Here is a 12,425-nt window from a genome sequence, read left to right as displayed (position 1 = left end):
TCACCAACGGACCATCCGTCCTATTTCTCATGAAACGGCGCACGTTTGGTTAAACATCCGGGCAGCCTTGCTCAGCGCTATTGAACCCCCATCTTGTGTACCTGACTGGTTCCTGCAGGTCCCCCTCAATGTTGCTAACCGGAGATAAACTCGGTCCGTCTATAACTCCCCTCTTGTTGAAACGGAGCCCGATGTGCCTAACGGGAGATGTACACTCTCCCGCGCTCGTCTATCCTCTAGACGAAGCCGTTGGGGCGAATCGGTGGCTGCTATGTCAGGGTCGTTGCCACGCCTCCGTTTTAGGCCTGCGTATATAGGCAGGCCGTCCCTTTCCGACCATCTGGTGCCTCGTTACATCGCCAAACTATACTGTCGTCTTTTCTGGTCTTGTGCCTTTTTTTCTTCACGCGTCTAGTACGCAGTCACTCATTACTATTCTTATCTTTCAGCGTCTCGACGATGCGTTTCTCCACACTCACTTCGGCTGCGGCCTTTTTCCAACTGAGCATAGCTGGCTATACTCTCCAAGATGACTACATGACCGACTTTTACGGGGCCTTTGACTTCTTCACTGATGCCGATCCGACAGAGGGCTTCGTCAAGTACGTTGACGAGGCTACGGCGAGGCAGACGAACCTCATCAACTCGTCTTCTTCGGCGATTTCCTGGGGCGTGGACACACAGAACCAGACCCCTGAGGGAAGGCCCAGTGTCCGTATCCAGAGCAAGAAGACCTACGACAGTGGGCTGATTGTGCTGGATGTTGCCCATATGCCATTCGGATGTGGTACATGGCCAGCGTAAGTAGACTTTCATCCATCGAAAGCCATGTTGCTTACACATTAATAGATTCTGGACGACTGGCCCCAACTGGCCAAAGAATGGCGAGATCGACATCATCGAAGGCGTGAACGACCAGACGAACAACGGCATGACCCTCCACACTGGCCCCGGCTGCCAGATTGGTGAAGACACCACCCAGTTCGCTGGCTCAGTGACTACAGGAAACTGTGATGTCGCTGCTGAGGATCAGTCGAAGAATGCCGGATGCTCTATCGAACACCCATCGACCAAGAGCTACGGTGCAGGCTTGAACGAGGGTGGTGGCGGTGTCTACGCGACACAATGGACCGCCGATGCCATCAGCGTTTACTTCTTCCCTCGCGACTCCATCCCGGAAGACGTCCTCGGTGACAGCCCAGACCCAAGCGGCTGGGGCAAGCCAGCTGCCAAGTTCGCCGGCGCCTGCGACATCGAGAGCACATTCAACCAGCAGCAGATCGTATTCGACACTACATTCTGTGGACAATGGGCGGGCAGCAGCAGTGTTTGGAACAAGAGCTCTTGCAGCAAGAAGGCAGACACATGTGAAGAATGGGTCAAGAACAACCCCGAGGCTTTCACAGAGGCGTACTGGACGATCAACTCCTTGAAGGTGTACCAAGATAATGGTTACGCCGCTGTTCCTCAGCCCTCTTCGGTGCCTGAGCAGAGCAGTGCTGCCTATGGTTCTGCGCCTGTCCCATCGGAGACACCTGCTGCGCCTTCTGGCATTCCCGAGCCCTCCGAATACCCTGCAGTTCCTCCGCTCATCACCGCCTCTGTATCCGGCATCTTCGCACCAATCCCGACGAGCGAGACACTCTCCTCCAGCGCCCCAGTCGCATCACCTCCTGCCGACGATGCCTCCCCCAGCGTACCCGCCGAGACCCCAAGCCCCATCGCCGCACCAACCACGCAGATCAATGCTCCGGTTCCAGCTCCAGCTCCGACCGGCCCCATGTCTGGTTTCCAATGGCCCTCTGGTGGCGCAGATAGCGGCAACAAACCTAAGCCATCGACGACACCCTCTGCCTCGCTTCCTGAGGGCACTAGCACGGCAGTTCAAAACTCGAGTGGCGCTGCCGCCGCTCCCAGCACAGCGCAAAGCGTCGCCCAGCCTTCTGATGTACCTGCCGCATCCCAGTCATACGCTGCACCCGGAGTACCTGCTCCAGCGCCCACAGCATCCCAAGCCCCTGCTGCGCCCGAAGTACCTGCACCAGCGCCCACCAATGTTGAAAAGGCACCTCCAGCCGACCCAGCTGTTCCCGTCGTCACAGACACTGTCGAAGCTATTCGCACAGTAGTTCAGACGATCTATCATACCGTCACCGCTCCCGCTCCCGCCCCTGCGGCACCAACACCTGCTCCTCCTGCTGCTCCCCCTGCCGCCAAGGGACGCATGGCGAGACACATTAGGGAGCACAGGCAGAGGATTACAAGGCACCACGCCAGACACTGAGCGATGCACGACGAATGATGGGATAGTTAGACAAGTCACACTGGTTGATGGCTTGCTTGGCTTGGTGGATGGAAACGGCGCACATATACCCCTGGGTTTCTTTGTATATATCTTTTAGACATTGGCAGCAATTCATTTGGATGTGATCTGCATACACCTTGTCCTTCATAGTAACAGTATGTGATGATTTCGCTCTACCCCGGTCCTACAGGTAATGTCCTCGAAATCTACATTAGTGATGATCTTCCCATATTCCCTTTATCATGCGAATGCTTTTACCTTCTCGGGTTTCGATCTTGCCAAGGACAGTTTGCTAGCATCATGTCTTTTCGCTACCAACCTTGGAAAAGAAGCTAAAGAACACACCCCTCACGTTGTTGCACGATCCAGGGGTGCAAGGGTAGCAAAAAGCAGTCACTCACTCACACGCCAGGTGTTCTTGTCACACGTAGCGAGAAGAACAAAAAAGCACAGCAAGCGAAAGCAATTCAGAATACCAAAAAGACCACATGGGAACGAACCAACATCACAGTTGCTCCTTCCTTTCTCCGGCGGAAGCAAAAAGAATGGCAAAAAGAATGTGGACGCTGTGGGAATTGAACCCACGACCTTTCACAAGTACGCAGAAGAATGCGAAGCGACTGAAGTTGAATGTTAGGAGAGACTTGAGAAGGGGTGGGTTGGGTGGAGTCTTACAAATCATACCCCTAGACTTTGGGATGTTAGTGGGTTGTAGAGGGTGATCGGAGTGTTTGTGGCAGCTTACCCAAGCGCCCGTATTAGGTAATCGATAGGTAATTTCACAACAGTAATGCTAATATTCTAATTGTAATTGTGTTTGCAGGTTTTGTATCCCTAAACCCGCGTAAGTAACGGTGGGCGGGAGCGACCCCACGGTCGAGGTGGGGACGAGGGGCAGATATTGGAAGGTGGGGTAATATTGAGACCAGGCCTGGAATACCATAGCCATTGCACATCTCTACATATTAGACCTTTGTTTACCTACGAAATCATCACTCATAAGTATTAAAAGACACTAGAACCCCCCAGACTACCGGAACAATTCCTCGCTCCCTAACAAGGTCATTCAACACAAAGCAATTGTTTGGTTGTATTCCTCCGACATCAAAGCCTCTTGGCCCTTCTCGTCCACATGGTTAGACAACTTTGTTATGCCAATTCGTCTAAACATGGGATACTGTATTGTCATCGACAGATGCCCTTTCACGCCTGGGTCATTGCCCTTGGAACCAAAATCTGTCGCCCCTTCGTACTTGAGCAACAAGCAGTACAAATAACGGAATGCTTTCCGTACCGTCCGCTCGCCATACGCAACGGGCATGCAGTATAGTTTTGCATCATCGCGGAAGATATCGACGTCAGATTCCGGGGCGTCCAGGTAGAGATTGGCGTGTTCGAGATGATGCGCAGACCTTTTGGAATCTTGTTGCGACATGTCAGACTTGATTTCATCTTGCTCCAGTCCCCAGCTGTACCCGACTCGGAACAGCGGGTGAAGCTTCCGGAGCTTAATAGCCCTAAGATAGCGTGGTTTGAGCAACAGTCTTCCCTGTTCTACCATGCCATACTCATTGTCCTCGTCCGAGAGGATGATATGATGGTCAAGTACTTCGAGCATTAGCTCTTCCTCTGGATACGAGTCCTCTCTTTCGCCCTGATCCCGGTCGCGCATCTCGTTTGCTCTTGCAGCCCCGTAGTCTGTGATATCGGGATAGGTGATTCCGTGGGGGGTATCGATTGATGCCCATGAGAATGAAGGCGCTCGAGTTGCGTCGCGTCGTCCAGGGTTCTCGAACACACCATCCCGATAAAGCTCGTTCACTTGCCAAAGAAGCTGACTTTCCAGATTGTTTCTCCAGAGGCCTGCAATATACGTGCTCGGTACTGTGAATAGCTTCTGCTCACTACAGAAGCGCCTCGCAATTCCAGACAGCGCTATGAAGCTGTTAGCACAAACAGTGACATGTCTTAGAACAACCTTAATTGCTGCGCAACCAAAGCGTAGTAAAGGAGATTCATACTAGTAAGAAGTCAGCAAAATGTCTTGTACATTATACGTAGCGTACTTTACCCTATGAGTTTGTCGCGCGATACTGTGATTTGCGTTTTGGAATACACCTCTACGATGTGTTTCCACAGTTCGTAGATGTACAGATCTACCATGCCCTCATCAGGGTCTGGAAGATCATTTAGGCGATTGCTTCGTAGTGCGCGCCCAGCCTCTGGGGTTAAGTCTTTGAGTCGTCCTTCGTCTATTGTAGCTCCCAGCTTAGACCTCAGTCCTATGGCCATTCCAGGATAACCCTCGGCATCATCGAAGTGAGAACACTCCCAGGCAATCTGGTCACGACAGAAATGTAGTACACGTGGTGCCATGAGACGTTCCTGCAGAACCCAACCTCTACGGTTAACAGCTGCGCTCTCAACGAGATCGTCCCAGAAGGACACGTCGATGAGAGCGCACCTCGTCAACTGTTCCCTTTTCGAGCCTCCAGTACTATGTTTTCCGAAAGGAGCCATTCCAGTATGGTTGACGTTGATCTCGTTCTCCCAAAGGGACTCAGGCTGTCGGCTGAAAAACAACCCCTGATCTCCATCAACCGCAGCAGTAGCGGAGATGTTGAGAAATGATCCTTGGTAGATCTTGTCCATTTGTCGACTCTGACTCAGCCAGTCACCCACATGAACCATAGATCGGCTGTTATGATCTTCAGTCGACTGCATGATGCACATCGAGTCAATCCAAATGAACCCGACTTTCTCCAGATGACAAGCGAACAAGATCGCGTCTCGAAAACTTTTCGGCAGCTCCCGCAACTCGATACCCTCCCGTATGAAACGCTCTCTGTTTGTTACTTTCAATTTAAGCTGTCCTTGGACACCTTTGGGCCTGCCCCAGCAATGGCTCAGCGTAACATACCGACCATCTTCTCTTTCAATACGGCCCATCTTTGTTCTATCGCTGTTCCAGGACTTGACTGTCAACTTGCTTGGTACATATCGGCTTGGCATGAAGACATCGTCCGTCTCGACCAGATACACTTTTGCTCGTTGTACGTGGCTATATTCTGACAGGACTGTTAGACTGTCTCGATCACCGATGCCGCGTATGCCTCGGATATCGCCGAGGTCTAATAAGCGCTTCGGGTACCATCTTTCCCCGATGCACTCCCAACTGTCCGCACATCTACACTCGTTCATCCAACTATGCGCCAATTGGATGACTTCATCGGAAGAAGATTCTGACGACGTCAAGGTTCGTAGACGGCGCTCGTTGGGGTCTGTGAAGAGAACTTAATACATTTCGACCTCATTGAATAGTCAAACATACCAATTGCTTTCAGCAGATACGCACGCTTGAACCTTTGGTTGATGTCGAAGTCCAATGAAAACCCACTCGGCAGAGGTTTAAGCACAGCCGTGATCGAGATCGACTGATCCTCTAGCAGGTTCACGTCGCGCCAAATCGCATTTCCTAACGACGTACATATCTTGCAGTCTACCTCTTTTGATCTTCGAAGTGATGTTGTAGTTTTGTGATGATCAAACGTCAGATCGTGAGTCCCTGACCTCGCTCCCCTTCCACCCCTCAGCATAGCTAAACACACGTTACAAATCATCTTTTGGAGACAAGGCTGAGTGAGCTCTGGTGCTATTTGTTGGACGCAAGGCTGAGTATTCCGCGCTTAGCCAAAGGGCTGCTACTTTGGCATGAATGAAAGGAATGACGCGCTCGTTGCGAGGCGAGGCGACAAGGTTTGTTGCGATTCTTGGGAAATACTGACTAGATACCTAGGTATTTAAGGGGAACATGCGCGGGCGGGATACAACCTTGGAAGAGTCACACAAGAGCGCAGTAATCGGGGGTTGGGTGCACCCCTGCCCAGCTGAATGCAGACCTCCTTCAAGGCAGCCGCCGTGCATTCATCCCATAGTTTTACCCCGCAGCATCTCAGCCACGGTCGTCACTGCTGCGCACCAGCGGTATACGCTGCAACAATACGGTTGAGAGTTGCCATAATTCCTCATGCAAAATATAGGTAGACTGATGGCTAGCTCCAGAGAGGTCAATAGCTAGCTGCTCAGTCGCTGGGGGGGTGGTTGTAGACCTAGGAGACCTCGGGATGTTGGCGCGCAGAACTGCGTGACCTTGTTTCCTGTACCACCTGCAATGTGCGTGATTATTCTTATCACATGCATGAAGGTTATGCGACATCCCGATCGCTGTAAGATAGGTATGTAAGCTTGTCGCTGCGCCCGAAACGACCTCGGGGAGCTTTCCAAGGTTCACAGCGCATCCACCATCACTTCCAGCCTTATCTTGTACAAGACGGCCCCGGGACTCAACAAGACAGCTTGAAAACGTCCGCTACTAGGGCAAAAGCTTTCACAGGGATCCTGTAATTATATCGCTCTGCTTCCAAGGCTATCTCAAGTACTACCTACCTAGGTAGGTAGCCGAAGACTTCGGGATGCCATCCACTTTCCTGCTGTCAGCCTGGGAGCCTGCCATTCCTGTCACAGTTGCAGATGGCCACATCCTCGACGAAGAGAAGCTGCTCGGATTTCCAGCGTTCAGTAACTGGTTGGAAGCACTCCAAAAGAATCTCACTGTGCAAACAACTCCCGGACACACGTTTGAAGGGGATCCATGGCGCCTCGAGGGCGTGAATGTACACAACGTCACCGTCTTTGACGACGGAATGATAGGCTTCATGACGATCGAGGCATTGATGAAGAAGAGCCACACCAATCTCGACCGAGTCATTTTCTTGCGCGGCGGTACCGTCGCTATCCTTATGATACTACGACCCAAGGACAACGTGGACGAGAAGTGGGTCATCTTGACAGAGCAGCCGCGAATCGGCGCATGCAGCACTGCTTTCCTTGAGATCCCTGCAGGAATGCTGGATAACAAGTCTGGCACTGTAGTTGGAAAAGCAATGGAGCAGATTCGCGCAGAGACGGGGCTTAATGTCAGGGCAGAGGAGCTGATCGACCTAACCGCAATGGCTCTTGACAAGGCTGAAACCAACGAACAGCTAAAGAACGGGGTGTATATGAGCCCTGGAAACCTCGACGAGTATATGCCGATGCTATTGTGGGAGAAATACCTGGACCGAAAGGAACTCGAATCTTTCAGGAGCAAGTTGGGTGGCGAGGGTGTCAGAGACAAGTTGATCACTTTGCGCATCCGCAATTTCGAGGTGCTTTGGAAAGAAGGCGCGAGAGATGCTAAGACACTCGCTGCTTGGGCGCTATACGATCGACTGGGCAAAACCGAACAGATTGAAGAGCGACAGAAGCAAATTCGCATCGGTCGGACTCAGCAATGAGTGCTCAGTAGTGGCCTCCGAAAGGTTTGGATGTATCCTTATTTTATGTGAACGATATGTAGCCAGTGTGGCAATAACAGTTGTATATCAAAACCCTGCACATACACATCCCCACTGAGCGGGTTCTTGCCGCCATGCATGTGCTTATCTCAAGGTCATCTCGTAAGCGCCGCGCATGGTTTCGAGACGAGCGGCAGGTGGGGAAGCATCGAATCATCCAAATAAAGTTGCGCGCGCATCAGAACCTCAACCCATTGGTGTACCCATTTATAAGTGGGAAGATCTGCACTAAGACATCAAACGCTATACTGAGGGTCTCTTTGGACGAATGTCGGAATAGCGCTAACAAAGCATCATACCTAAGTATGGCTACTTGAGATCTGTATAAGTACGTGTTCCACTTGACGCCTTTATCATCGTCCACCACTCCAAAGTATCTCATATTTACATTACCTCACTAGCTCCATTGCTTCCTGTTCGCCAGCAAAGCTCGGTCTTCCGGTCCTCCCATCATTCTTGGACGTCTCGGACGCAATACTTGCACGCCACGTACTCTCGCTCTCTCCAACAAAGACCTCGGATTTTCCCGCTAATAGAGGAGGCCTCGACACTATGCCAGCCAAACCCCCGCCCACAGTTGGCAGAACCGCGGTAAACGCCAACGTGATGATAGTACTTCGTCCGAAAGACAGCACTCGCGAGCGCTACGTCCTTCTCGTAGAGTCACCCCAGGCTCGCGCGCGCAACGAACCGTACCTTGAATTCCCAAAAGGAGCCTTCGACACTTCGGGGAGTTTTACTGGTCCTGTGATGGACAATATCCGGCGGGAAATCGGTTTCAAGCTATCCGAATACCATCTTATCAACCTTACGGCCTTGGTACAGGAGATGCGGCCTTTAGTCTGCGAACCTGGTTCGCCGACAGAGCCAGCCGTACGTTTATTCAACGCAAATCCGAACACGACACTACTTCTCTGGGAAAGGTTTCTGGATAGAAAGGAGGTTGAAAACTACAGAGACCGACGGGCGCCCAACGAGGCTTGCAATATACGCATGCTCGACTATGATTACCTCTACGAAAAGGCGGAGCTCAGGTATGGTTGGGCAATGTACGAGCTTTTGCATGGTAATGGTATTCTTCAGCAACAACTGAATAATAAGAGGATTGGAAAATGAAGGAACTGGATAGGAGATTAGGGCGACGGAGTAGATGATGATGTTGCACATGTAGACTGACCGGAAGCGCATCGTAAAGAGTTTGCTCAAGAGAAGTAGAGCCATCGACCCAGTATTTGCCTGTGATGTGTGACAATGTTCCACTCTGTAGTAGATGTTAGGTTGTAGGCGCCCGGGTAGTGTGATCTCCAAGCAACGAGCTAAATGCGTCGCGGCGCTTGGAAACTTTCCGCGATGACGAAACCGCGCGGCTCTGCTCGGTTGGCACTAGTCGTCGGACCCAAGCGTCTTTTACAGATCCTCAGCGCATATGTGACAGTGCACTAATTTGCATGTGCAGCGTTTACGCCGTGTCGTGTCGAAAGATATGAGTTGATGGGGAAGAAGGCGGGCGCATGGACCTGGCTGGTCATCTCACTGCCGGCCTTTACCCGCAGTCCTCCCGCGCACTGGCCTCTGGACCGCCCTTGCTCGTCACGTGACCTACTAGCGTGCCAAGACCACCTGGCTACTTATACCGCGCCGCCCCCGTCCCTCCCAAGCTCTGAATACTTGTTCGTATCCCCCAACCACCCCCCTACGTTTACATCTGCTAACAATCTTTAGACCTTCTTGCGACTCATCAAGCTCAAGCATTTGATGGTCTGACAACGTCGCCTCCATTGCACAGCGGGGTGTGGTGTTGTCATGAATCTCCTTCGGGGGCTTCAGCGGGGCAATTTTTGCTGGTCTGCCATTGCGGCTTTACATTTTCATTGATTCCATTGCCTTGCGCAATGGATTGAGGAAGATGTTCGACAACAATGAAAGAGCGCTACCACATACAAGTAAGTCTGAACACCCAAGAGCCTACGTTCACGTCATGTCACGTACTTTGCATGTGTTCATCTTTAGACTGGCTGTAGACCTGTTCATTAGGTCGCGCTGCTTTCGACGCGTCGCCAGTCATCCTGCGGTGCTTGCTAACGCGTCGAGCTTCGAAGCTATCTGCGCAGCAGAACTAAGACCGCAGCTCCTCGCCTTCTATATCACGGTCTTTGGCGTAAGCGTGATGTCTCGTCGACGCGTTTGGCCTGCCAAGCTCTGTGCGGTTGCCCAAGTACTGAATGTGGCTGTCCTGTTGTTTCGCGCAGAGCCATAATACTTATTATTCAAGAGCTTCTGGTCCTACACGTCTTGTCTACCGTGTCGCCGACTGACTTCGTGCTTGAAGCGGTAGCAAGTGTCGCACAAAGCTGCCCGCAATACCATTGAGTGAACCTGGAAGCTGTCGAACAGGACCGAATCGCATACACCCCGCTAAAGCGTCCATGCTTGCGCATGCAATCCGAGAGGTCTGTACCTGCGCCGGCAACTACTCAGCACCGTCTCATGCACATCACCTGCTCCGACTTCCAGCGTATGGCCATGATCTGGACGTCCGTTCACCATCATGGTCCTCAGTCACGGGCATATAAGTCCTCGCGCAGCCGCTGTCCTCCAGTTTATCAATCGGCTTGAACTGCATGCGTCTATGCAAGCCCCGGAGGGCAGACTTCGCGTTCTTTTCGCACCTGCACACAACACCACCTCCACTTTCTCCTCTGTATCAACGCCCCGAGCTTAACACGACGACATAACCATCTGCCGAGAGAATGCCGTTCGGAACGCGCTCGGTCTACGAAGGTCTGGCCAGAGCTGCATGTCTAGCTCCAACGGCCAAACGCGAAACGCGTGCCGCCCCACCATGACATCGCCATGACGCTCGTAGGATTCCCATCGCCAACCTCGATCTGCGCCAGCACATGGCATTTCCAAAAGCGTACATTCAGCTCGCGTATAGCGGACTTGTGCCCCTCCACAGCGTGTCATGACGTTAAGCTAGCCCCTCCAAGCGCATGTACAAGGGGGCGGATAATCTTCTGGTTCGCGGTAGTTGTAAGAGCGCTGCAAAATTCACGTCACAGGCTTGTAATATGTCATCGAAAATATCGCTGGTTGTCATTGAAAAGGTAGGCGCGCTGCGCATACTGCAGGCTCTCCAACTTGAACATCTTTTCACCTTTCACACATACCACTACACATCAACTTTAGCCCAAGATGATGTCCCAAGCAGCCCGCCAGGCTGAGAAGGCCATTGGCCATGGTGACAACGCCACCACCGCGCAGAACGTCACCAACCCTGGCAACGACGAGAGCACCGCCGACTACTCAGAGACCATGAAGGCTTTGGCATGGTACGGCAAGAACGATGTTCAGATGATCGACACCGCGAAGCCCAAGATCCTAGAGGACCGCGATGTTATCGTCAAGGTCACTGGCTCTACCGTCTGCGGTTCTGACCTGCACTTGCTTCACGGCGCTGTCGTGGAGATGCAGAAGGGCGACATTCTCGGACACGAGTTCTGTGGTGTTGTAGACGAGTGCGGACCTGGTGTCACAAAGTTCAAGAAGGGGTACGTACGCATCCGAGTCTTTGCTCAGCGCATCGCTAACACCAAATAGCCAACGAGTTGTTGCCTCTTTCCAGATCGCCTGCGGTGACTGCTACTACTGCAAGCAGAAGCTGTCCTCCCAATGCGAGAAGACCAACTCCAACACCATCGAGAACGCCATGTACGGTGGCCGGACAGCAGGCATGTTCGGCTACTCTCACTTCACTGGTGGATACGCCGGAGGCCAAGCAGAGTACACCCGTGTCGCTTACGGTGACGTCAACCTACTGCCTCTTCCCGATGACGTTCCGGATGAGCAGGGTCTCTTCCTCTCCGACGTAGTATGCACCTCATGGCACGCAGTCGTCGACACCGGCGTCAACAAGGGCGACGTCGTTGCCATCTGGGGAGCGGGTCCAATCGGACAAATGGCTGCAGACTTCTCCCTCATGCAAGGCGCATCGCGCGTCATCATGATCGACCAAAACTGGCGTCTCGATTTCGTCAAGTCCAAATACCCCAACATCGAGACCATCGACTTCTCCACCCTAGCCAAGGGCGAGTCCGTCACCAGCAAGCTCAAGGAGATGTGCAACAACCGCGGCCCAGACGTCAGCATCGAGTGTGCCGCCGGCGAGTACGCCAAGGGCTGGGCCCACTACTTCGAGATGATGCTCGGTCTCGAGACCGACACCAGCGAGCTCATCAACGAGATGATCACCAGCACACGCAACATGGGTCGCTGCGGTATCACCGGTGTATACGTCGGTTTCACCAACCACTTCAACATCGGTTCTCTCATGGAGCGCGGTATCCGTCTCATCGGTAACGGCCAGGCACCTGTACACATGTACTGGGAGTCGCTCCTCAAGATGATCCAGGAGAAGCGCATCGACCCCTCAAAGATGGTGACTCACCGTGTCCGCCTCGAGGACTTGGACAAGGTCTACTACAAGTTCGAGAAGAAGGAGGATGGCATGCAGAAGGTGTTTGTGGAGACCAAGTGGAGTTTCCCGGCGTGGGAGGGCAGCCCCAAGTTGACCAGGTACTAAACCTGATGTCAGTGTAACGAAATCTGTAGCATAGTTTAATCATGATACCAATGTAATGAAGTCACAATGAGCTCTCCATGAAGCCAGCATCCGGTAATGTGTCGGCTGCAGGAGTCGTTGTTGCGGGCCACACGATTTTGCA

General features: G+C 52.5%; 4 protein-coding genes across 4 annotated transcripts; 3 read left to right on the top strand and 1 right to left on the bottom strand.

Moving 5' to 3' along the window:
* Positions 1-459: 459 nt before the first annotated feature.
* On the top strand, positions 460-2,284 carry J4E83_008130 (uncharacterized protein; the record flags this gene model as incomplete). The annotated part of the gene is made up of 2 exons (XM_049335027.1): positions 460-800; positions 850-2,284. The coding sequence occupies 2 exons, from the start codon at positions 460-462 to the stop codon at positions 2,282-2,284; spliced, it is 1,776 nt and encodes a 591-aa protein (XP_049185871.1).
* A 1,087-nt stretch (positions 2,285-3,371) lies between these two features.
* Positions 3,372-4,270, bottom strand: J4E83_008129 (uncharacterized protein; the record flags this gene model as incomplete). The annotated part of the gene is made up of 2 exons (XM_049335026.1): positions 3,372-4,209; positions 4,263-4,270. The coding sequence occupies 2 exons, from the start codon at positions 4,268-4,270 to the stop codon at positions 3,372-3,374; spliced, it is 846 nt and encodes a 281-aa protein (XP_049185870.1).
* A 2,507-nt stretch (positions 4,271-6,777) lies between these two features.
* On the top strand, positions 6,778-7,641 carry J4E83_008128 (uncharacterized protein; the record flags this gene model as incomplete). The annotated part of the gene is made up of 1 exon (XM_049335025.1): positions 6,778-7,641. One exon carries the CDS (start codon positions 6,778-6,780, stop codon positions 7,639-7,641), a length of 864 nt encoding a protein of 287 aa, XP_049185869.1.
* A 3,255-nt stretch (positions 7,642-10,896) lies between these two features.
* Positions 10,897-12,283, top strand: J4E83_008127 (uncharacterized protein; the record flags this gene model as incomplete). The annotated part of the gene is made up of 2 exons (XM_049335024.1): positions 10,897-11,252; positions 11,302-12,283. 2 exons carry the CDS (start codon positions 10,897-10,899, stop codon positions 12,281-12,283), a joined length of 1,338 nt encoding a protein of 445 aa, XP_049185868.1.
* Between the last annotated feature and the right edge of the window lie 142 nt (positions 12,284-12,425).

Source organism: Alternaria metachromatica (genome assembly GCF_023757995.1).
Source record: "Alternaria metachromatica strain BMP 0045 chromosome Unknown scaffold_22, whole genome shotgun sequence".
NCBI classification, from domain to species: domain Eukaryota; kingdom Fungi; phylum Ascomycota; class Dothideomycetes; order Pleosporales; family Pleosporaceae; genus Alternaria; species Alternaria metachromatica.
The sequence above is the reverse complement of the archived record's forward strand: the minus strand, read 5'-3'. Positions and strand labels throughout refer to the sequence as shown.